General features: G+C 38.2%; 2 protein-coding genes across 4 annotated transcripts; one reads left to right on the forward strand and one right to left on the reverse strand.

The window, feature by feature from the left end:
* Positions 1–248: 248 nt before the first annotated feature.
* On the forward strand, positions 249–9,200 carry LOC4329136 (uncharacterized). Of its 3 annotated transcripts, XR_010739108.1 has the most exons (18): positions 249–1,845; positions 1,936–2,021; positions 2,154–2,237; positions 2,322–2,460; positions 3,478–3,549; positions 3,646–3,740; positions 3,885–3,971; positions 4,042–4,117; positions 4,226–4,519; positions 5,014–5,153; positions 5,239–5,427; positions 5,516–5,606; positions 5,694–5,820; positions 6,634–6,741; positions 6,831–6,921; positions 8,402–8,598; positions 8,699–8,773; positions 8,856–9,200. XR_010739108.1 is itself a non-coding variant. In XM_026023412.2 (16 exons), exons 1-16 carry the CDS (start codon positions 1,702–1,704, stop codon positions 8,436–8,438), a joined length of 1,860 nt encoding a protein of 619 aa, XP_025879197.1. In that variant the 5' UTR covers positions 249–1,701; the 3' UTR covers positions 8,439–8,827. The 3 variants fall into 3 exon arrangements, 2 of the variants coding, with proteins under 2 accessions (XP_025879197.1, XP_066163272.1); XM_026023412.2 differs by lacking the exon at positions 8,856–9,200 and having other exon boundaries at positions 8,402–8,827; XM_066307175.1 differs by lacking the exons at positions 249–1,845; positions 8,856–9,200 and having other exon boundaries at positions 1,936–2,002; positions 8,402–8,827.
* A 3,156-nt stretch (positions 9,201–12,356) lies between these two features.
* On the reverse strand, positions 12,357–20,092 carry LOC4329137 (C2 domain-containing protein At1g53590). The gene is made up of 12 exons (XM_015771118.3): positions 19,384–20,092; positions 17,722–17,796; positions 17,424–17,567; positions 16,801–16,896; positions 16,563–16,694; positions 16,328–16,480; positions 16,177–16,218; positions 15,517–15,565; positions 14,791–14,883; positions 14,459–14,642; positions 14,181–14,307; positions 12,357–13,940 (listed from the first exon to the last, which is right to left on the reverse strand). The coding sequence occupies exons 1-12, from the start codon at positions 19,507–19,509 to the stop codon at positions 13,005–13,007; spliced, it is 2,157 nt and encodes a 718-aa protein (XP_015626604.1). The 5' UTR covers positions 19,510–20,092; the 3' UTR covers positions 12,357–13,004.
* Positions 20,093–24,829: the final 4,737 nt, after the last annotated feature.

Here is a 24,829-nt window from a genome sequence, read left to right on the forward strand (position 1 = left end):
AGCCATCATGAATGTATACTTTTGTTGTAGTGATCACCAAGCTATACCTTAGAAAATTCCTTATGTTCCCCTGAGTCTTTGCTCCATCCTTTCCATGCCATTGAGCTTTGTCTTGTCTTGCATGCCCTAGATTTTTTCTAATCCCCTCTATACACATTGGGTGAGTTGCTTCATAAAAAGCATCATTCTCAAGGTGAAAATTGTTTCAGTTCTAAAAAAATAGAAGGGGATATAATTATATGACCCCAAATTTGAAATATAAAAATTATAATTTGAAATGAGTTTCAATCAAATTTGATGATTTTTTTGGAGAGTAGATTCACTTATCTCCATGGAAATTTTTTCCAATTTGGTTGAAGTTGATTAAAAAGATACTCCCTCTGTCCCAAAATATAGCAATCTAGTACTGGATCGAACATAAACTTGTACTACAAATATGGACAAACCTCCTGTCCTGTCCAGATTTATAGTACTATTAGGTTGTGTATTCGATACTAGGTTGCTATATTTTGGGACGGAGGGAGTATTTGTTTTGGTGTCGAAGAAGAGGAGAAATAGAAAAATGGTGGTTTGTGTAATTTATGTATTGAAATTTCATCAAATTTTGTTTCAATACATTTGAAAATTTCGAAATTGAATTTCAAATTTTGGGTCAAACAATTTTGTGTCATTCATTTTTTTTATAAAGGTTTTAACCTCAATATTTATATGAAGCTAGATATGTTTGAGCGAGGTGCAATATAGATATTTTGTAAAAATCGAATAGTAACAAAATGAGTTGAGGTGATTAGTACGTAAACTCGGTGGTATCTAGGAATAAAGAAAGAATCAGGAGCATGTATAGAAGGATGGAGTGAAGACTTAGGCACACAAGGAATTTTCTTATACATTTTGCAAGAGCAGCATTATGTTTGGCTCATGTCTCATATTATAGCTATGGTGACCGCTCACTGCAAAACAAGACAAGTTATTCTTTTCTTGGATTGTATATTTAAAAGCATTGCCTTGCCCAAAAAGATCCAAAATCATAATGTCCATTAGGTTGGTTGTTTGTCATTTCTATTAAATAAAATATAGATACATCCAATTTATTCAAATGCAATGTATCATGTGGATATATATGAAGTCGAAAGATGCAACAAACTCTCTTGCACATGTTCGTTATTCATAGAGAATATTGTTGAATCACCCCTTGCTTTTTTCTGAAAACAATGTAGTCTATTCATCTTTGTCTTGGGAAGTATTAAAAAGTTAATAACAATATATTTTTTTTGTCTATCACTTCTTCTTTTGCAAAGAGAAGTACAACTGATTGGTTTTTTATAAGCTATTCTAGTTAACATCACGTAGTGTTTGGAATGTTTTAAGACCTTACCAACCAAAAGTATCCACAAATAAAAATAACATGTACTCCCTCCGTCCCATAATATAAGGGATTTCGGGATGGGGCGCACACTGGTGCGTGTGTGTTTTTCCACATGAACCACTAGTTTCTGGGTTCTTCCCCTTGCTTCCGAAACCGTCACACCAAACACCATTATTTTATATGGAACACATTAAATTCCTTCCTAGAAAAGGGAACCCAAAACTGAATAAATACGCCAACGGAGCTAGCCATGGGGAGCATAAGTTTCATTTGCCATGTGAGTGCCCGTGAGTTTTTCCCTTTCTACAATTCATCTTCCATAGAAACTGTGGTGGATGGATCTCAAGAGGAGAGATGAAGGAGCTGAAGAAAGCTTTGTCAAACCACTGCAACTTAAGGTGAAGGATTACCCTTTACTTGGAGTCCATATCTCGGAATGCCAGATCTATGACCTAGAGAACCACATGATCTGTTACCAGGTGAGCAATCTCTTTAGCTTCTATGGTTCACTATGGATCTGTTTGGTGGTTTTTATTCCATTCAATATTTTCCCTACTGCTATACCTCAGAAAAGAAGAGATTTCACAATGATTAGCTCTCAGCACAAGAGGAGGCCATGTGAAAATAAATACTGTCGTGAGTACCTGGTGAACATGTACGCAATTTATCCCCTTTTTTTATTGGTGTAATTTCTCTTATGTCTTTTTGGTAATTATCTGTGTGTTTCAGCAACATAAGAATCTCTGAGCATCTTGCTCTGCTCTCCATTTGTTTTTTATCTGTTCAGATGCAACCAGAGTGCAGAAGGGGTGGCGCAGAAGGTCTGGAACTTCTCCAAATGCAGGGGCATGTGTAGTTACCGTTTATACAGGTAAGCCATGTGAAGAACATGCATGCCATGGTAGATTATAATTTTAAGGTTAGATACTTAGATTTGATCCTTTTAATTTGGTAGAAAGAAGAATTGGGAGATGCTGGCAGAGATACTGGATCATGCTGTCAATACGTTGGGTTACACTTCCGTCCATAAATTGTTGAACAAGGGTTCATATGTGGTGGCTGTTGCAGAGATGTTGACATCAACCCCTCTAGAGGTGAAGTCCAAATGATATTTTCTTCACAAGTAACACAACCTTCTGGATTGTATATTTATTTTTTTAGAACACGCAGGAGATCTGTGTATCATTTCATTAAGATAGAGGGAAAATGATTGCATATTTAAAGGCATTGCCAAGTCCAAAGAAACAAATCATAATATCTAGTTGGTGGATTATTTGTCACTTCTACTAAATTAATTATAGATACATCCAATTTGTTAAAAGCAGTGTATCCTGTAGATATATATTTGTAGTCAAAAGATGCAACAAGCTCTCTTTCGCATGTTGTTTATTCATAAAGCCCATAGCATCGTTGCAAACTTGCATTGCCGCTTGCTTTTTTTATCATATATAGTCTATTAATCTTTCTCTTGGGAAGTATCAAAGGTGTAAACTTAAAATTTTACTTATTTTATTGTTTGCCCCAAAGAAGAAATAGAACCAATTAATTTATAAGCTATGCTAGGCATGAAAACATTACATTGTGTAGTTCTTTTCGAAAAGGAGCATCATCTTCTTTTAGAATGATTTAAGACCTGACCAATTAAGGAGATACAAAAATAGAAATCACATGTAGATTGGTTGCTGTCACATTTAATGATAGAAATAAGTTAGATAAATCCAGTTCTTTTGAAAGCACTTCAATCCTATAGATACAATAGAAATAATATAGAAGATTGCCTGGTCGCAGTACTCACACTTCTAAGCGTGTTAGATGATGGTTGAACCACTTCACCGTAAAATATATAGCCATGGCTCTAGGCCTTTCCACACTCCAAAACTGAAAAGAGATAGTTTAGGAGGGATTTACTAGTTACAAATTTTAGGAGGGATTTAAATCATTTACATCTGTTACAAGCAGCTTACCATTTATGCTTCCAGATTTGCACATTAAATGTATTTGACAAAAAAGATTTGTACATTAAATGCCTTCCCTTTTCACACCTATGAAATTAAATATATACACATTCTTGGAACAAGTTGTGAACAAATTCATTTGACTTTACATCACAGATCTGGGATCTCTGTTTTGCCCAAGCACTTTCTTCCATGGAAATTGTGATGGCTGGCAAGGCTTGCCACCAGGTAAATGACCTAAGTTGTCTTTCCTTTTGCTATTCTATTGTTGTTTGGGTCACATGGTGTATGTCTTAACGTTTGATTTCTCCGTTTGATCCACAGTGCCGTCAAATGAAACGAAACTTTGCAGTGGCATGCACGCAGGTTAAGAAGGGGGTATGCCCAATAAAATACTGCCATAGGTGCCTTCTTAAGAGGTAAGAATTTTCTTCCCTCTATTTTCTTGGCAGGTGAGATTTTCCTTCATAGTTGAAGACACTCACCATCTCCACAGTGGAGGAAACTGATTTTCTAAGAATATATCAATCTACTTGGCTTTGGTTTGTGACTAATTCTTTTAGGTATGATGAGAATGATGAAGAAGTGGGACAGATGGAAGCCTGGATCTGCCCAAAATGTAGAGGCATCTGCAACTGCAGCTGCTGCAGGTAAGCCATCAGAAGCTGATATGGAATGGTAATCAATAGCTGCAGCAGCTTACTTTGTTTGGCATGGCAGAAGGAAGAAAGGACAACAACCCACAGGGAGATTGGTCCACACTGCCAAGAAAGGAGAACAAGGGGCTGCCGATGAGGTATTATATTTGTTTTTATTTGGCAATACATATTATATTTAACTGTTTGTCAATTCTTTGTTGTATGCTGCTGGTTCATTATGGTTAACAATTGTAATGAACAAGCAGGAAAGCACAGGTAGATCCCTTCGGATAGAGAATTCTGTTGAAGAATTGCTGGTCGAGGGGGATCAAATAAAGCTGAAGGGCAACATTGTGGTGAATAAAAATTTTGATGGTGAAAGCTCCTTGGCTAAAGACAAAAATGGATCTATATTGGGCTATAATAGCGCAGTTTCTTCACCCAATAAAAAAGTGCTTCCAAGGGGTAGTCTGGTCACTAACATTCTAGGTGCAGATCTGGAGGTGAAAGATGTTGGACCAGCAATTCAGTTATACGAGTTCTGCAATTCATTTGGCGAGGTAATTGAACCAACAACCTTATTAATAGCATGGCGACACATGTCTTATTATGACAACATCTTGCTAGCATACACAGACAGTTGAATTAATGTAATGTTTCTTAGTAAAAGAAATCTATGTGACTCCAACTAGACACATTTTTGCTTCTCACCTAATAGATAATATCATGGACTCCATATTTTTCACTTCACTATCCTAGTTATATAAAAATACAATACATCTTAAAGAATCGGATTTCTTATTTGTCCTAACTCTTTCTTTGTATGCGCAAATATCCAACAATTCCATGTATACTAATTCGAACCGGTTGGCTCAAGCCGAAATTCTGTTCATTGAATTAATGGCTGTCTGTCACCAATTGATTTGCAGTTACCAAAGTTATCTCCATAGAAAGTTTTCTTGTTTCTATTATATAATACTGTAAGCTCCTTTATCTTCTATAAATTATATTTTGTATTCTAAATGGAATGACATATAGGATGATTTTGATGCAGATTTTCCAGATAAGGAAGGGCCAACCTGAACAAATTCTACAAGACATAGCAAGAGATCAAGAGGTTGAAATAGTACCCGAGCTTATTGCTGGCTTTCACAAAAACTTGCTATCGGTCATCAAAGAAGACAGAGGGGAGAAGTAAATACCATCCGAATCAAAATTTCCTTCATTTTGTTCAAATTTTTGGTAGTAAATCGATAAAAATGGGTTATTTTGTTTCCAGGAATTCAATCTACATAACAAATGGAGATGCATGGTTAAATGATTTAGGTGCATATATCAATGAATTGGCATTTATGTCAAAGGAATTGCATCTTGAATTTGTAAACAAGGGAACATTGGGATACAACAAGCTGAGTCCTTGTAAGCTGCATGTACTTAATTTACTTTGCGATGAGGCCCTCTCTACCGTGTAAGTGCTTCTTTACCACATTTACTGGAATGATTCAATTTATTATAGTTTATATTGAATTGTTAACTGTGTCTTAACCTTTGAACAGAAAGTTAAGAAAATTGATTGAAGAACAAAATGGAAGGGCAGCTGAAAGAAGGAACGATGCCAAAGCAAAACTGCGGGCTGCAAAAGCAAAGGTCCTTAATGCTGTCAAGCTTATTACTGTTGTTTAATTACTCACTTGTATTTCTAGTAATAACCAACACGACTATGTCATTTCGCAGGAAAAGGAACTAAGAGAAGGGTTAAAGAATGACATGAAAGAAGGAGCAACCCCTATTGAAGGAAACAGAAATCAGCTTATTTCTGATATAAAGAAGGCAAAGGAAGTCAAGCTGACAGCCATAAAAGGTCTGAACCGTTTGAGAGGACATAGCTACATATCTTTGAACTTGATTTGTTTTAGCTTTATGCATTTTGCCCACAGATCGTAAGGATATTGTTCTGGTCATGCTCACGGACATTGTGCACACATGCAGAGTGCGTATAGCAGGCGGGAGAAAGTCAAGGGGATTAGTTGCTATCTTTTGAAAGAAGGATTTGTTTTCTTTTAATTAGAGATTATGTTAGGGGCGTCCTATAAGAGCATGTTCAATGATAGAGCCTAGTATGGTCATAACTAGTTCTGTCAAAAGGAGTGAAACGTGATAATGTTTTTGATAGATAATTAATAGAACTATATATTGTGTTTGGAAAATAAAGAATGCTCGAATACAAACCAAGAAGGATTCCTTATTATCTTTATATTGTTTTCTTAAATAGAAAATGCATCACATGTAGGAATAAACTACTGAAGCTTTCTGGTTGAGATATCAAAACCTTAGAATAGTCTCCATCATGACACACTGATCAAGTTTTAATTATTTACTTATTTCACCTTCTCTCGTTAAGACAACATTCTTTTACTTGCTGTTTTTATTTATCCTTTTTTTTTCATATTTAGCTAGTTTGAAGAGTTGAGAGTATGTTTATCTTTCCTGACTATGAATTAACTGAATGGTTTGTCTTTTGTCCTTAGCATTTCAAATGAAACTGTTTTGAGAAGTCCCCTACTTTGATCTTATTGGTACTTCACATCATTCTTTAATGTGTAGTGAGAACTGAACTAAGTACATGTGCTTTACTAATTCTCTTGTTTCATTTCTCACACTGTGCCAACAACAGAGAAGAAGCTGGGAACTGTCCTTAGGAGCAAGCCTTTGATGTTAGAGGACAGGGAGGCATACTGGAAGCTGGATGGCTATTCGAACAACAAGATGCTATTGCTGCAAGGTTTGTTTGATTCTGATTATTGTACAAGAAAATTCAATTTATTCCATGACAAAAGAAAATTGTGATAAATAATGTTGCATTTGTATCAGAATTTGATAATGAGAATTTCACTGGAAATGACATCTGGTTTGAGTTCACTGAAGATGAAGAAAAAACAATTGAAAATCATGCAGCCATAAGGTAATCTGTTACCATGCTTGTTTTCTTTATTTAAAGATATGCTATCTAATATTTAATTATGCATTGGATCCTGTAATTGTAGCGGAAATTTCATTTTTATCTTGTTTTGTCATGATTTGACAGCTAAGAGTGTAGTATACACCAAAGTTAATTGCTGCATATGTTAGTAGCTTGAACTTTAATGTTTTCTAATAATTAGATTAATGAATGACTATTTGTGTTTAACTTTTATGACTATTTAGGGATCCCTAAATAGGTGCCAGCCAAAAAGGGTATTGGGCTAGTCATTTGAATTAAGTAATGAAGATCATTCTATAATCTCTTCCTCAGTTCGTCATCCTTGCCTATAATCCTCTAGCTGACATGCGAACACTGCCTAGATATATTCCTGGACCTCCCCATGATGTCTATCCTCAATGAAACTAGCCATAGCACGGTCACCAGTGGTAGTAAAAAATTGGTAAAATTACTACATAAAGAAGATAATACAACAAATATGGAAAAATACTTGTCAAATTAATTGATAAATGACAAACCGAAATGGTACTTTCTGTTATCTACTCCATTAATGGCTGTGGGTACATCTTTCTCTTCTTAAAATGGGCTTGTAGAAACAAACTGCCGATTAGTATCTGGGATTAAAGGTACTTAATAACAGTCACAAGGTGAAGCTTCTGAATACAACTATAATGAACTGGTATTACGAGTGTTAACTATCAACTGCGTACACACATGGCAGTGGTGCCTTGAAAAATTCGATACTGTAAAGGTATCCTGGTGTGTATTATGATAAATCAAGCAATAATAACACGAAAGGTTTTATCCAACCAAGTCCATGTCGAGCAGAGCCTTTGTTGTGCAATGTGAGCCTGCTTTACCAGAGTGGTTTCCCCTATCCTTCTCTGAATGGTTTTGCTGTTGTCATATCATTTGATATATCATGCCCGTTCCTTCCGCCTCAAATATCCAGGACTCCACACCAGATCAATCTGCTCGCCTACTGCAATTTCAGCCACTGTCCACCTATCAACTCATTCACACCTGCCAATTGCCATCAGTCCCATCCCACTATGCTACCATTTATCTTCTATCCAGTGTTTAGAAAAAAAAACCAATAAAGCGCTAGCCTATGTTAATGGACACTATGAAATAAAGTTCCATGTCATATACAAACGTACACTAAACTAGTTTGGACAACTGGGGTGTTTATAGGTGGAGGTGATGATTTACTATGACAATAATTTTAAGTTTACGAATGGCATAGAAAAGTATTAGGCACAAAAAATGTTCACAACTTCTGAGAAGGATGAAAGTTGACACTTAAGACTATACTCCTATGGATTGGAGGTAAGGAAGAGCGAGACATAATCTATAATTGAAGGTCATGAGAGCATGAACAAAATTGAATGCTGGGTGAAAAAAAATGTAACATACCCATCAATTCATTATTCTGTGGACTCACTTTCTTCTTTGCGTTCAGCCCCCATCTCCTCTGCCGCAAGTCATCATCGGCCTAAAGTCAGTATCGGCTTCAGAGTCTTGGAATTGGAATCGACCGATGGGAGTTATCAAATCGCCAGCAGTTGTGTTCATGGTGGAGTCAGATCAATTAAAGGAAATTTATCCAAAAGATTGAGTTCAAGGAGAAGAGTTCGAGTTCAAGGAGTATGCGGCATGGCAAGTTATCTATTAATTAGGAATAGTTTGTTAGTTCTTTTTATCTTTAGGAAAGTGTTTAGTGTCTGATAAGAACTTAATGTTTTCTTTTTATCTTTAGGAAAGTTTCTCTTGTCCTTGTCCTACAAGGACAAGTATCTCCCCATGGGTATAAATATGTACACCCGGAGTCATTGTAAGGAATATTTCTCGATCAATACAACTACTCGGCGCATCGCCATCCTCTTTACCGTGGTTTTTTACTTATCATCCGACAGACGCGGGATACATCGGCTTTCGATCTCCGGTGAAGGGGTAAGTCCTACGTTTCGTCGGCACTGGTGAATCTATCGACTACATTGGTGTTCAAGGCTGCATCGCTTCGATCTCTTGGATCGCTCTGGTTTGGTTGATATATTTACCTACATGATGTTAGAATTTCAATGGTTACTCTCATTGAGAAGAGGATGGCACTCGAGATGGGGCAATTTTCTGGTTTTCTTCATTCACTAAACACAAAAGCCATACCTTCCCGAGGGAGGTTGGATACATATATATAGCCATAGCTGGCTGGATGGCTGCTAGCTAATTGCTGCCCACACTAGTCTAAAATTTGAACGCAATGCTGTCCTAGAGAGCATCCAAACTGAATAAAGCATAAAGGAGATGCTAGATGTTGTCCTAGGGATGCTAAAAGCAAAACCGAAAGATGCTAAAAGCAAAACTGAAAGGATGCTGTCCTAAAAGAGGAAAAACAACCTAAAAGCAAGAGAAGGACCACAAGGACCAAAGACCACAAGGCTTATTCCATCACATGATATCTCAATTCTATCTTTAGTTGCATTGTGTTTAGAGATTTGCATATTTTGTCAGTTGCAGGGTCAAACTGACTGGCATGCTCGCACCTCACCAAGATTTGGACCTGCATTCTAAGCAGATCTTCTAGGGTAGTGTGTGTTTTTCGCGTCAACACATTTTTGGCACGTCCAGTGGGACACAAGTTTTGCACCCAACATGTCTGAAGAGGAAGTCAATGCTAAGAAGAAACAATCTACTATGTCGATGGTTGAAACACTTCAAGCTACAGTCGATGAAGTAGTTCATCGTGCATTGTTCGAACAATCTGGAGTTTTGGTGGATATATTGCAAAATTTGATCAAAATGACGGTTGATGAGTTAATTGTTTAAAGGCGCCAGCTCGGGGGGCAAACATATCAGTATCAGCAGTATGTTAGCTGACAAGTGCAGGGAGATCGATGTTTTTTTTTATAAAAATCTTCTTTCAGGGTAGATCGATGTTGATCTAGACCAATAAGCAGATTTTGTTTTAAAATTCTCATCCAATCAACTCTTTTTTCTCCTTTCACCCATCTATTCTTTTTTCTTTTCATTCTTGGTTCATGCTTAAAATTGGTTTCACGCGTGAGAAACGATTTCATCTTTTGCCCCTCTGCATTAACTCTCTTGTCACCTAACTTTTTGCTTATGTTGCATTATATTTAACACTATGCAAACTAGCTGAGGTGGATGTTTGGAACTGTCCTTAGAATTAGTTTATACAAATATAATAAGTTTTAATTTATAAACTCTAATAAGCTTATGAGAACAAAGCACTCTTAAGAACAAATCTATGCATGCCATTTTCATGTTTTATAGTACGTTTATTGAAAAACTTTGGATCGATGATATAAGATGCAAAGGTTTGAAGGAAAAAACTGTACTCCTAAAGTCTAAAAGATCGTACTTTTAGCCTAAAAATTTATCTCAAAAATTGTACTTTTGAGTGCGGTACTCTTCGTCTTAGCAATCAAAGTTTCTTCTCGTTATAATTCCCTCATCGCTTTCTTTCCCCATTCATGATGAGCATATTAGTCATCTAGCGTTGTCCTTAATCCACCTTTAACTAACACACTACTACAGAAAAGAAGATAGGTGTCGGTTGGGAACCGGTCATAGGTGCTGAATTTTCCAACCGACATGTAGTGAGGTCTCAAATGTGTCAGTTTAAAAACCTACAAATAACAAAAAAAAAGGAAAAAAAAAGCTGGCTTGAGCCGGTGCATCGAGCAACTCCCCTTCACTTACCAAATTTCATCAGTATTAATCGGTGTCCAAGACCACCAAGTACATCCAAGAACACTACAATATTGAACACATCAGGAACATCCACTACCGCCGCTGTAGTTGGATGGAGAGGGGCGAGCCTCCTTCTCCATCACCATCGTTGCCACCGTTCCAGGAAGCCGCTGACGCCCGAGGATCCACCACGGGAAGTCACCGACGCTACTGCAGCCATTGGATTTTGTCGTGGCTTTGCCCATCCTTGGTCACTGCTATCCATGGTCACATCTAGATCTGCCACGGGATCTGCCCTGCCATCGGCGCCGCTCCACCTCCTCCGGCACCAGACGTGGCGGCCTCGACGGCTTGCACCGCCTCCGGGTGGATTGACGCTGACCGCATCGCCCTCATGACTGGGAGGCGAGTGGAGTGGATTAGGACACCCACTCTGGTTCACTGTTCATTTTAAGTCATTAAAATGGCACCAATTGAAAGATCCCACAAGGCCTCCTTATAATAAATAATGTGAAAAGTAAAACCTTGGCGGCCTAGCTTACGGGTGTCGGTTTTTTTAAAAACGGGTACATACTCCCTCCGTCCCAAAATATAATGCCACATCCACCCAAAATCCCTTATATTTTGGGATAGAGGGAGTATAATATATTACGTGTGTTGATTTTTTATTAACTAGCACCTTTAAATATAATAAATTAAAGGTGGTGGTTTTTTTAAAAAACCGATATTTATTATATTGGTGCCGATTTTTCTCTAGAACCGACACCTATTTATTCATAAAGGTGTTGGTTGTCGATTTTAGTTGGTTCGACACCTATAGTGTTGTATGCTTTGTGCGTTTTCGTGGTAGTGACACTAGCAAAAGTTTGCTTATTAGACATTGCACTAAACTAGCTGAACTCTTGTTTAACTATTGTAACTCTTACGAGTAACAATTAAGGATTTACCACTAAAATCACATATCATAGACACATAGAAACTCATATGTTATAGACTGTAAGTGACAAATCTATCACATCTTAAAATGACAATATTAAATGCCCCCGTACTCTTTTCACATCTTAAAATGGCAATATTAAATGCCCCCGTACTCTTTTCACAGATGGATTGAGCAGACGACAAGGTTAATTACTACCTCTATCCCAAAATACGTGTCGTTCTGGATTGTTTAGCATGTACTAAGGTTAAGAGATAAAGACTATAATACCCCTTAATAGATAATGTATATTTTGATTTGAGATGGTGGTTAGGGGTAGAATGGAAAGAAATTTGAATTGAAAGTGGTTGATGTGATAACCATTTTGGAACAACTTTTGAATGCTAGAAAGACTAGTATGGTGGAACAGAGGAAGTAATTAAGGGCCAGTTTGGTTTGGTGCCATACCAAAATCTTGGTGTGCTAAAGTTGCAAATTTGGATGGCCAAAACTTTTAGATTTTACTATCTAAGAGATGTTAGATTTTACTATCTAAGAGATGTGTTGTTAAAATTTGGCACCAATCCAAACATAGAAACACTGTTAAAAATTGCAAATGAATTGGTAGGCACAATTTGGAACCAAACCAAACTAGCCTTAACGCTTTCACTCAATTATTAATTGTAACTAGCCCGAGATCGAACGGACCTCGATTGCCTGAACCAGAATGCAATTAACCAGAGATGAGAGGTATTTCTGAAAATATTGATCAGGTGGCAAGTTAATCTTCCCCATTCCCATGGTGTTTAAGTAAACATATGTACTTGATGGTTCATTTTATACACGGAATGTTGAAAAAAAAACAGAACTTTAGGGATGTCCCATACTTTGGTATTTTGATGTATTGTTCCCAAAGTACGCAACTTTAGGGATGTAACTGTAGTACTGACATACTGTACGCTGAAAGACTACATCTAAAGCAAGTAGGCTAATTCTATTATTCTATACAAAACTAGTACTCCTACTTTTGTATTATCAAAGGAGTATATGGATGGGGATGGGCATGTTCCCTACTTTTGCATGGTCACATAATAGGCTTGGTTCAATCTCTTTTTTTTTTTTTTGGTTCTCCTTGTCCGTTCTCTCCTATCCAACACCTTGCCAAAGCCAACCGGCCACCTGCTTTCCATGTCCAAGAAGCAAACAGCTTAGACAGTCTGCATACGACATGTACAGAGGTATTGTTCCTTGAGCATCTATAATACAAGAAAAACATCGGTCGTCAGGTAAGATGGAGGACTCAACCAACCAAACGGACTATACTGTCAACCTTCGCTTGCTGTCAGGAGGCTATCAGACTATTTTGCTACCTAGTATCCTGCCTACATGAACAGTCCCAACAGCACGAGGACCGCCAAAAATAGCAGAACACATTTCACTGTGGTTTGTCCTTCGCATCAGATTCAGATGCATACTCTAGTGCATCAACCACAATGTTGTTGGCCACATTAGAATCAACCTTCAAAGGGTCAATTGCCGTTGAATCGGGGATGTCGTTCTCAACTTGTGAAGGGTCTATGTCTACCTCACTTGCATCAGGATTGTCTTTCTTAACTTTTGAAGGTTCTACTACTATAGTATCAGGATCGTCTTTCTGGTCATCTTGGCCTTCTTTGCTCTTGTCACTGCCTTTCCTGCTGAACATGTTCTTCAGATTATGAGCTGTTTTGTTCCCCGCATGTTTCACCATGTGCACAGCCTTCTTCCTCAAATGCCTCTTGGTCGGACTTTCCGACTCGCCTCTCTCAGGACTGGAATGCTGGTCATCTGGCAAGTTTTCAGAAGGATCTTCATCGACGACGTATCTTACTGACACCCTTTTTTCTCCAAGTGGTTTTATATTTGGGTGAGGCGTCACACATGGCGAGGCTTCATCATCACTCTCTTTCTTTGGGCTCTTGAACATCGCACCAGCTAGTTTCCCCAAACCCTTTTTGACCTTGTGGAGATGATGGCGTGATTTGCCATTGGCTGGTTCTTCAGTACTGGAGTCACTTCTCTGAGATTCTGATTGGCACGACTTAGGGCTGTCACAGTAGACATCATTCTCTCGTAGGATTCTGGAATCCTGACACCTCGCACGTCCTTTCCGAGGCTCCCAAGTGACTGCGACATCACTGCCTGGCCGATGGACCCAAACATCAACCTTTTCCAGTCCTTCAATGTCTACTGGCTCATATTCAGCAGATATCTTTCGAAACTCCTCTGATGATTCACTTTCATTGTTGGTCCTGGACGAAAAGCTAGACCTTGGTGTGCTTGCTTTACCCCCCTTGGGTGTTCCACACTGCTCATCGTCATCGTTTGGAACCTGCAAGTTCAAGTATGTGATATCAGCAATAAATCACTTCCCTGTCAAAAAGAAGAAAAGGTACACTCAATCTGAACTGAACTTTCGCATTTAAACACATGGTAGAGCTCATGCATGATCTAGTGCCAGCCAAGAACTGCAATTCTGACCAGCTCACCAGTTCCAAACAAGAATGATAAAAAAGAACTCTAGCAGGGTAGCCGGGAAATAACAATTCAAATCTTAAAACCCTCCTCTCACCTTTTCATTTTCATCTTCAAGTACTGTTACTGCTATATGAATCCGCCCTGTCTTTATATTCTTCAGAGCAATCCATATGTCGTGCCTTTGTCCACCTCTCAATTTGTTGATGCTTATGGAACAGTCACTACATGAGAAGTGAGTCAATGTTTAGCCTTATTGGGACTACATGGAGGTTTGCAACCTTTGTATGAACTATAAAATATAATTCAGAACACTACTAAGTACTAATTGGACCGTTAAAAGCAGGTTCCATGGACGGTATTAAAGAGACCAACCCGAGTGTGTCGTCAAAGATGGGATCCTTATCTCGAACTTGAAGAGAGAGAAGATTGAGAGCTGCCCATGAGGTTACTGGTATTTTGAACTCCTCCATCCATTTTGGATTGAGTGTTTTCTTGTGGATCTTTGTCTGGAAACGATAGGGTCCAAGATGGCCTTTCACGTATGGATCAGCTAATCCTGCACATAGATCCATCAAAGCAGCATTGTTGTGAGAATCAACTAAATATGAACAAGGACCAGTACAGTAATTCAACAGAGAATCTCTTGTGGAATTTTCCTAGTCAAATATACTATATATGGACGGGCTTGGTAGTTGAGAACATACCATTTGGATCAGAGGGTTTCATATCAGCACCTTCCAAGATCTCTACCTTGGCATGTGCAATAGGTGGCTTCTCATCAACACTAAACCAGCTATCTGACATATTTGGATAATGAATTTGTTAGTATCATACAATCATCATTGAATAAAAGCAATTTGTGATTCAATATACTATCAGTGCTGTGAACGGTATTCAAGTTTGCTTGTGACTATGGGTCCATGTTCCACATGCCATGTTTTTTTCTGACTGCTAAATTTTACTAAACTTAAAATCGTATTCTGTTGCAATGACGTAATGTCATCCAGACATACATAATGAACCTCAGGAATGACAAACATATAATGTTCTGTTGCAATGACATAATGTCATCCATACATACATAATGAACCCAAGGAATGACAAGCATATATTCTCCTTGCCTGTTTGGATGGCTGCAAGTCAAGTCTAGCTCACCATAAAACCAAAGCCAACTTAATCTTTGCACCTACATTGTCTAGGTTGAACACTATGGGTATCATGGTAATTCACTATGGAGATTGAATGGACCTTCCCTACCCTTTGTTTTTGTTTTCATTCCTCCTATATTTGATGAAACGACACACAGTTCTCCTGTGTTGTTCGAGCAGAAAAAGATTGATAGAATGAACTGAGAACTTACTGAGCTAGTCAGAAAAGGAACGATAACAAGTAAAAAAAATGGTGCTCTCACAATGTTGAAAGAAAACTACCTGTTGATTCCGATGCAAACTTTTCCAAGTCAATAACTAGCATATTAGGCTGCAAAAAACAATTTCACAAAATTATTTCTTGTTGCTTAAGACTAGAACAAAAATTGTCCAAGAAACACCATCAGCTAATGCCAACCCTATCCATTCTCACACACACGCAGAGAACCAATGTTTGATATATAGTCAAAATTGCCCTAGATCTGTCTTACCCAGGAACAAGTGAGTCCTAGGATTACATGCAGTGTGGCTAGCAGCTCTCTTAATATTCATATTTTAGATTTGTAAACATGGTAATCGAGAAAAGGAGATTGGTAGAAATGATTTGTGCAAATTGTCTTGAAACGTTCTTTCATTATTATATTCTCAGTAAAATTTAATATTGTACTACAACAGAAACTAGCAGTAGCTCCATTGTTTCGTAACTCAAATTGATTGAATTCTAATTAAAACCTAAGTTTATATGTTCATAGGAAATTCTCAAATATTTCTTGCTTCATATAGAACTTAAATTCTAATAAGCTATTTCAACCACTTACTAACACAGTGAAAGTTGCATTTTGTACAATGTTGATACCCAAAACTTCACTTGTTTGTGACTGGAGGGAACAGATAAAAAAATAACATGTTTGTTGATAGAACAGATTAATAGCGAAATCTGACCTCAACAAGGGTCTGTCCAAAGGCGACATCCAACATCCTGTCCTGCCATATCCAAAACACCAAAAGTACGTTCTCAAAGAATTGCAGAACAATTCAATGCAGAGACAATTCCATATACAAGATACCAGAATGGGAATGGAATAAGACTTACAAGCCATCCAGAAATTCCTGGAAGTTCAGTTACATCAAGCCCATGACCAAATAATGGTTTGACTGTCATCTGGAAGTATGGAGGCTCAACAAAGCACACTCTTACGCGACCAATATATGGCCACTGTCGGAGAAATCGCACCCCAACTAGGACCTATGTAAGCATAAATTCTAGACAATGTTAAGTAAGCACAAAACTGTATTAAACTTTACATATTCTACCTCAAAGAGCTTACCTTCCCTTCAACATGCATCCCAGTTATATGCATGTTTGCTGTGATGCCAAATCCTAATCTCTTCCTAAGTTGCACAGCCATTGTTGCATTCATATCATCTGCAGATAGGAAGTTCATTCCTATCTCTAAAACCTGGCATGTTAACTTATCTTATAAATTTTATGGTCGATTTTGAGTAAATATCCAGAAAGAGAACATTTTTAAAGCAATTGAACAACTGAGGCATATAATTACACACCAGATGGTCATCATCAGTTGATTGCCTGACAACCCTAATATCTGTAAACATTGGTGGGTTCCTGCCCAAGTAAAGGTCTTGGATCACTGCTTTCCTCTGCAAGCATAATATACATCAGTATTATGTAACCAAGTTGGTTAAGATACCAAACCACATGGTTCTTTTTAAAAGTATACGTGTACCTCTCAATTTATTTAACATACATATTGATGAAGTACAGTTTTAAATTTGTCTTCTAAGTAATCGTTCACAATCAAATATACCAAGTTCTATTTCTTCTAAGATACTTTTAAGTTTGTTGTTGAAAATTTTAGGTGTTTCTACAAGTTGTGATCTAAGACTCCATACATTCATTAATTTTGTTTCAGAATATTTATTTATTTAATGCCCCAGCTAGAGCAACATTCTAGTACACCTAGGTGGTTGGACCTGATATGTTGTGTAAAAGTAAGTTATCATAAAAGATGCGTAGTGAAAGAAGGTTGCATTTCAGCATTGATCTGTGAACTCCAAACAGTACATTGTGCACAAATAATAGTACTGCCAGACAACTGATGGTTGCCATTCAAGAGGCAGCAAAAGAAAATGAGCAACGGAATTAGTGTCCAAAATATTGAACTTACCGCTGTCCATGGTTTGAACTTTTCCAGGAACCATGGGAATATGGGCAAAAGGAACTGCTCAGATGCAACCCGTTCCATGCAAACCGGCCAGATCTTCTCAACAGCATAATTCAACCACCTGACAGTCTCTGCATCAGAGAGAAGCTGATCCAGAAATAAATGAGCTTAATCTAGGGAAATTAGGTTCTGTAGTTGACATGATAGCTGAAGACTATTAAAAACAAGTACATTTAGATTGTTCTGCAGCAAATTTGAATGGTAGCCTACAAATGCTGTTAAATAAACAGAGTATGCCTACCCTTCTTTGGTTTGCACATTTCCTTTCCTCATGTTGTATTCGCTTTCGCAGCCTCATTGTGTATCGTTCATTCACCTGGTTTGCAATATATGAAAAATCTATCATTCTACATGTGTTATAAGATACCAAAAAAAAAAGAATGACAAAAACTCTAGAGATTGAACCCTGGGCAGTGAGTTCTGTAAAAACAGAGATTACAGAGTTCAATATTTTTTTATCAGAAATCTTCCCAATCCATATGACTACAATGTATTTCTTCTGTTCACCATGTTTAAAGGGTTGTCGTTTCAATTTTGCTAATGAAATATAATTTTTCCTGGGCATGAAGATTTGAAGACACAAAATGAAATTCAAATGTTGCAATGTTTTCAAAATTTAGACAAAATGCAAGTACGTAGCACAACCGTTTAGTAGACCTACAAAGTTTAATTTCAAATTCATTCCTGATGTCAAGAGCAACAAAAAACAGAACGGGTGCATGTTGTGCAAGATGAACCGTACAACAAGACTAAGTGATTATATTCTTCTTTTGTTTCTTGTCATCTATGATCAACGTGAGATAGAATTTGTCTTGACTTAAATATATGGATACTACATCCATGAGTTCTTGAAAAAAAAGGTTTACAATCTTAACTTTAAAGAAAGCAGCATGGCGTTTTTTTTCCTTGAACACCACAGTGGCGTATTCAAAAAGAAGAACACGGCTACTCCTAAGCACCAAAACAATTCATATTTGCTGTTAAAATTTGACTGAGGAAAGCCACACATTCAAAAAGGGGGCCTTGTTATCCCAATAAAGAAAAAGGTAAAAAGCACGACAAACAACCATCGTAACTACTCCATGCTGTGCAACTGTTCCACTAAGATGTACTGATCTGTGAACCCTGAATTCAGTGTCAGCGACTCAGCATCAGGCAATCCAGAATAAGCTGTGTGATCATAGACAAAAACTTTATTAACCACACCAATCCCACCATCCCAATGAGTTCACCATTTGCAAGCAAAGCTGTTGCTGACGTAGGCTAGCAGACCACAGATCACCAATTATCACACAGGAAGGGGGAAAAAATTCCTTGGCATCTACTCCTACCTGGCCACTTTGGCTGAATCAAGGTGAGGTACAGACTCCATTGTTGACCAGTTTTTTTTATCAAGCTGAAACATCAGCCTACGTCATACTTGATGCGATGCGTCCTGATGCGATGCATCATATCATAAATGAATTGATGGGAATTTAAGGATAAAAATGATCCACAGATGATGGCTTGCCAGCTACTTGCTTTAATCAAAACCATCAAAAATACTCTACAATTTTCCATGAAATGTAAAAGTTATCGTGCAACAGCGACGGAGGAGGAGAAGTAAAATCAGTTGATGGCGCACCAATTACCAAACAGGGAGTGGAAAAAAGAACTAGACAAGAAATTCTAGCTCTGATCGGGAACGCACCAATGCAGCTCAGCGGAGGAGAACAACGCAAGGAGGGAAGTAGTACTCACCTCCTCCATCCATCCATCCACAAACCCATCCCAAAATCGGGCCCTCACCCCGGCCACAACAAATCCCAACACGGGATTCCATTTCCAGCTCCCGTTAATCTCAGAACATGCGGAATCGAATCGAACCGTGGGAGAGGGAGAAGGAGAGGGAGAGAGGACTCACCGCGAACAGATAGAGGAGCGCGGCGAGGAAGATCGCCGGGTGCGCCCACCCGGCCGACACGGCGGCCCAGAGCGCGAGCAGCACCAGCGCCGCGTGGTGCACCACCGTCACCTCCGTTATGTCCATCGCGGCGGCCGCCACCACCCAGCCTCCTCCTCCTCGTCCTCCTCCTCCACCAGCAAACTCTCTAGTAGCGCAGTAGTACTCCACGCCAGGCAGAGGGAAGGGGAAGAGACAAGCCGCGATCGATGGGCAGGGGCGGCTGCGGCGGCCGAGGCTTTTTTTTTTTTAGAAAAAAAAAACTAGAGACGGCGGCGCGGCGAGCGAGGGTGTGTGGGGGGCTCACGCACGTAGACGTAGGAGTACGCGCGCGCCGAGGCGGGGAAGATATGGTGGATGTCTCACGGCCTACTACGTGCCGGAGTGGTCGGCGGCGCGGGGGACGTGGCGGGCGGGCGGGGTCCGCCGCGGCCGCGTGGCGCGCCGCGGCTGCTGCTGCGGTGGCGACGTGTGATTTCGGCTCTCGCGACGGGATCCGCGCGTGCGGGTTTTGGAGGGAGGGGGAGGGGTTGGCCGGTGGCTCGGTAGCCGCGGTAGGTGTGGAATTGTTGCGTCGGGGGTTTACCTCCCCGGCTAAGCATCGACGCCGATTCGCCGGATCGCGGGTTGGGGTTTTTTATTTTGTTGCCCATTTGGGGGCGGAGAGGATGGGAGAGAGACAGTAGAGGTGGCCGAAATAGTTGGACCTGTAATTCAACGCGCAGCCGAGGAATTGGAATTGGAATTGGCCAAATGGACACCGACGTACCATGGTTGAATTTGGACTTTGGACTGACAAGGGATGTGTTTGGGCTTGTTTTCTTATATGTTGATGTTCAGTGGTTCTCCTTCTCTCCAACATGGTGTCCTACTCGCAGAGGCGATGAGTGGTTTCTTTATGGTACTCGTGTTGGTGTGAGAGCAAAGTAAGAGGCCGCCACATAGGATTGTATCAAAGATTGTAAGAGGGCTAGCAAATCACAGTATTGCGTACTCCTCAACTCCTGTAACCCGTCTGTGGTCCCGCTCCATACGGCAGAAGATGGTTAAGTACTAACTGCCACCAGTAGGCCCTCATTCGATACGATTTGGGAATGTTCGGCCGTTCGGAGCCTTGCCCTTGTCCACGGACCACGGATGGTGGCCCGGCATACATGGTCAGACGCTTACGGTTCGTGTGAGTGACCGGAGGATCCTACTGGGCGATCGATCGCCGGAAGATGGGGTAGCGATCAATCCCCCTCCCCCCTCCATCTCTCCACCTGATTTTCTTTTTTTTTTAAGCACTGTAATACTTTCCTATTTTAGTAAATTTATGCACCTAAAGTTTGTATATCTAAAGTTTACACATCTAAAGTTTAGAGACCCAAAGTTTATAAGTTAAAAGTTTATATATCCGATTCAAATTTGAATTTGAATTCAAATATTTTTTATATATAGTATTTCTATACATCTAAAGTTTATACACCTAAAGTTTATAGACCCAAAGTTTATAAGTCAAAAGTTTACATACCCGTTTCAAATTTGAATTTTAATTATATCTGATTTGAATTTGAATTCAAATATTTTTTTATATAGTATTTCTATACATCTAAAGTTTATATAAGTCAAAAGTTTATATACCCGTTTCAAATTTGAATTTGAATTATATCCGATTTAAATTTGAATTTGAATTCAAATATTTTATATATATAGTATTTCTATACATCTAAAGTTTATACGCCTAAAGTTTATAGATCCAAAGTTTATAAGCCAAAAGTTTACATAGCCGATTCAAATTTGAATTTAAATTTAAATTTTTTATATATAGTATTTCTATACATAAATTTTTCTAACTTTTTGTTTTTTTAAAAAAAATTTGCGGTGTACTATAGTAGAAAGAGAATAAGAGGAGAAGGAAGGAGGAGAGGAGGGAGGAGTGTATCTGAGTATAGGGGAGGAGTAAAGGGTGATCGTTGGGCGGACGGGGGAGCGATCACCCGCCCATTAGCATTTCCGGAGTGACCATGTGCATGGGTAGAGATTTGACGATACTAGACGCGCCAGATATACGGGTGGAATGGAAGCATACATGGGCCATGCGAGATCACCTAATTTCCGTTTGGACCTTCCACGGGCATTCCTCCTCTCTGGTTGCTGGGTCAACGGATGTGGTTGCCTGTGACGCACGACGGAGGTACCAGTTCTAACCGTCACGTTTTCCAACTCTTCATTCTCAGCGCTTTCCCTTCCATCCTGGCATCCTGCTCAGCTGGGAGTATCATTTTCTTTAAAAAAAATCTATCTATCTATTATACTAAAAAGTCCATGAAACTCGCCACGTGGCACTTCTACAAACGCTTCTAGACCACCACGTGGTAATGTCTAATCTCCCTGTCGATTTTTATTTAAATCGGTGGACCCGATAATTTGGACCATTAGATTAGATGTATTTTATTTAAAAAGAAACTAATACCTTACTACTATTCACCGGAAAAAGAAAACAAAACTGATTTTAGTCCTCCCCTTACCCCGCGCGGACATATGCATCCATCCCGTATATACGTATATACAGGTAACGTACATACGTAAGAATAGAAAACAATGAATCTATTACCTACTGTTTATATCGAAAGAAAAAAAACTATGCACAGACTTACTATAAAAACAACAAAGCAAAAAAAACAAAACAACAAAGCAAAAAAAAACATACGTGCTTAGTACCACTAAAAAATTGATTATCTTTAAAATAGAGTTTTATAATATTTAAAGATAAAATCTATTACTCTATAAATTTAAGCAAATATCACCGTCGATTTTTAATTAAATTGGTGAACCAATAATTTAGACCATTAGATTAGATGTATTTTATTTTAAAAACTAATAACTTGTTACTCTGTGTCCGTATACGGGAGATCCATATAACAATTAGGCTAGAAAAAGAAAAAGAGCATAAGTAGTCTGTAAGTACATACGACTTGGAAAAAGAAATAAAGCTTAACCACTATCCATCGAAAGTTCGGAACAAAGAAAAATCTATGCACGGTGGTCTGTTGAAATAGTATTTTCAAAATCCTTTACTATAAAAAAAAAGGTGTATCATTCGAAAAAGATGGATGGTCTTTTGAAATAGTATTATCTACTATTTAAAGATAAATATATTACTCTACAAATCATTGTTAAACTAAATCTATATTATAAATATAAAATATCCCATCAATGATATTTGTTCGTTCAATCTTAACATACGAGGCTGATATCACTTGACAAATATATAATGCTAATTTAAATTTACATTTGTAAAAATGAAAACAACACAATTTAGTTGTTTCATTTTACACCGTTAGATTAATTGTTTCTCCTATATACGGATATATGAGAAATATATAACTGTTGACTGAAAAAGTACTCCGTATGTACATATGGTTGAAAAAAACAATAATGCTTACATATTGTTTGCCGGAAGAATATAAAATGTACTTATGATAAAGCCCAAAAAAAATCAGCACTCCTTAAAAATAGTTTTCTACAATTTAAGGATAAAAAATATAATAATCTTGAAATTTACGCAAATGTAAATACAAAATATCCAATCAATGCTTTTAAGCGTTCTATCTTTAAAATTATTTTAAAATTTTATATCCAATTTGTGATCCGGTCGTATTCCTTTATATAAATAAACTACTAATATATATAGCCCTAAATACATCACAAATATGGAGCTGACTTGTAATAATTAATGTTATGATAATAATTTCACATCATATTTTAGGTGTGAAAAACACTTGACAAATATACAACACTAATTTAAATGTATATATGTATTCTCCAAATTACTAAAGGTGTCTTATGTGATTAGAAACAATAGGTGTGGAAAACAAACCGGACACTGAACGAACATGCACTACAGTATAGATATTTGTCAAAATATGATACGATACTTTGGAGATTATCGTGGTGGTACTTAGAAAATCACTATCTTGGTTAGGTATAAATTCTTCTATTATTTTAGGATAAAATTTAACTCCTTCCATTTATGTGACAAAGGGGAATATAAGTAATATAAGTCTATCTTTGATTACATGAAGTAGTATCATTAGTTATATTATTAATAGAAAATATATTTCATTAATATATAATAAAATTAAAATGTTACTTAAAGTCATCTATACCATACAAAACAAAAAATGTTATATAAAGTTTGGAAACTCCAAAATTTTTTAAAAAAGAATCACACACAATATAAATAGATATGAACTAACTCCAATATTGGGACATATTTTATCTCATAAATTTGAGGATATAGAGGTTCAAATAATACGCCCAACAGTTATTAACGAATATACGTTTAAAATAGAGTAAAAAATATTTCAAAAATATCATACACACATAAATGTTTGTAATAATAAAATTTCAAACAACATTAAACAAAATACCCGCGCGTATACGCGGGCTACCTTCTTAATAATAATCGGATGCTAATCTATCTGTGAACATGTTGTGCCCTCGATCAAGACACGTGGGAACTTGATGAGTAACAAGTACTAACAACTACTGAAAAATTTTATTTATGATAGTTTAATCTGTATATGATTTCACAGGAAACAAGCTAGGTCCGTAAATTTGTTCTGCGAGAAGAATTATGCAAATAAAAGCATCGAATTAGGTCATTAGTAGTTTATCGAGAAGGATACAACACTAGATAATTAAGTTACCTTCAGAGTTCAGACGTTGATCGTTTTTTTTTTCAAACTCTTGATTGTTGTGAACAGAGTTCATTCAAGTGTTCTACACAATCTAAAGCCAACTTCTAACAGAGAAAAAAAATGCTTAAGTATGCAAGAGACAGTAATAAAAAGGGAGAAGTCCGAATTACTCTCCTAGAGTATAAATTACTTCCCTAAACTACAAAACAAGATATTTTCACCCTCAACCATTAATACTGGATGAATTACCTCTCTTGACTCAATTCAGAGCGGTTTTGTCCTACGTGGCGTCTACATGACAGACCAATCCAATAATAATAATAATAATAATAATAATAATAATAATAATAATAATAAGGCAACCTCACCCATCTCTCTTTTCTCTCTCTGTTGAGGCAGGCAAAGTGAGGCGAGGCGGACGACATTGCGGCCTTGAGGGGCGTCGAGCTTGGCGGCGGGCGTGAGGGTACTGCGGCGCCACGGGGGGAAGGGGAACAGCTGCCGGGACAGGAGCTGGGAGGCGGCGATAGAGATGGACCTCGGCGTGGCAGCTGGCCATCGCCACAGACAACACCACCAGCACCTGCACGGGCCTGAGTCACCGCCAGCGCCACTCCCTCTCCCCTCTTCCTTTCTTCCTCGTTCTAGCAGTCGACAGGCGACGGTGTGATGGAGTAGACGGCAGGGGGGAGGCTGGCTCTCCGTGCGAAGGGAAAGGCGCG

This window comes from Oryza sativa, chromosome 2 (assembly GCF_034140825.1).
Source record: "Oryza sativa Japonica Group chromosome 2, ASM3414082v1".
In the NCBI taxonomy this organism is placed as follows: Eukaryota; Viridiplantae; Streptophyta; class Magnoliopsida; order Poales; family Poaceae; genus Oryza; species Oryza sativa.

Bases quoted from the DNA above. Each gene is read 5' to 3' on its own strand.
- LOC4329136 (XM_026023412.2), top strand. From the start codon at position 1,702: ATGGATCTCAAGAGGAGAGATGAAGGAGCTGAAGAAAGCTTTGTCAAA. The intron at 6,742-6,830 runs GTTTGTTTGATT...CATTTGTATCAG, and splicing joins CAAGATGCTATTGCTGCAAG to AATTTGATAATGAGAATTTC. The intron at 6,922-8,401 runs GTAATCTGTTAC...CTTTGCGTTCAG, and splicing joins GAAAATCATGCAGCCATAAG to CCCCCATCTCCTCTGCCGCA.
- LOC4329137 (XM_015771118.3), bottom strand. From the start codon at position 19,509: ATGGACATAACGGAGGTGACGGTGGTGCACCACGCGGCGCTGGTGCTG. The intron at 16,481-16,562 runs GTAAGCTCTTTG...ATGCTTACATAG, and splicing joins GGATGCATGTTGAAGGGAAG to GTCCTAGTTGGGGTGCGATT. The intron at 16,219-16,327 runs GTAAGTCTTATT...TGGATATGGCAG, and splicing joins CAGGAATTTCTGGATGGCTT to GACAGGATGTTGGATGTCGC.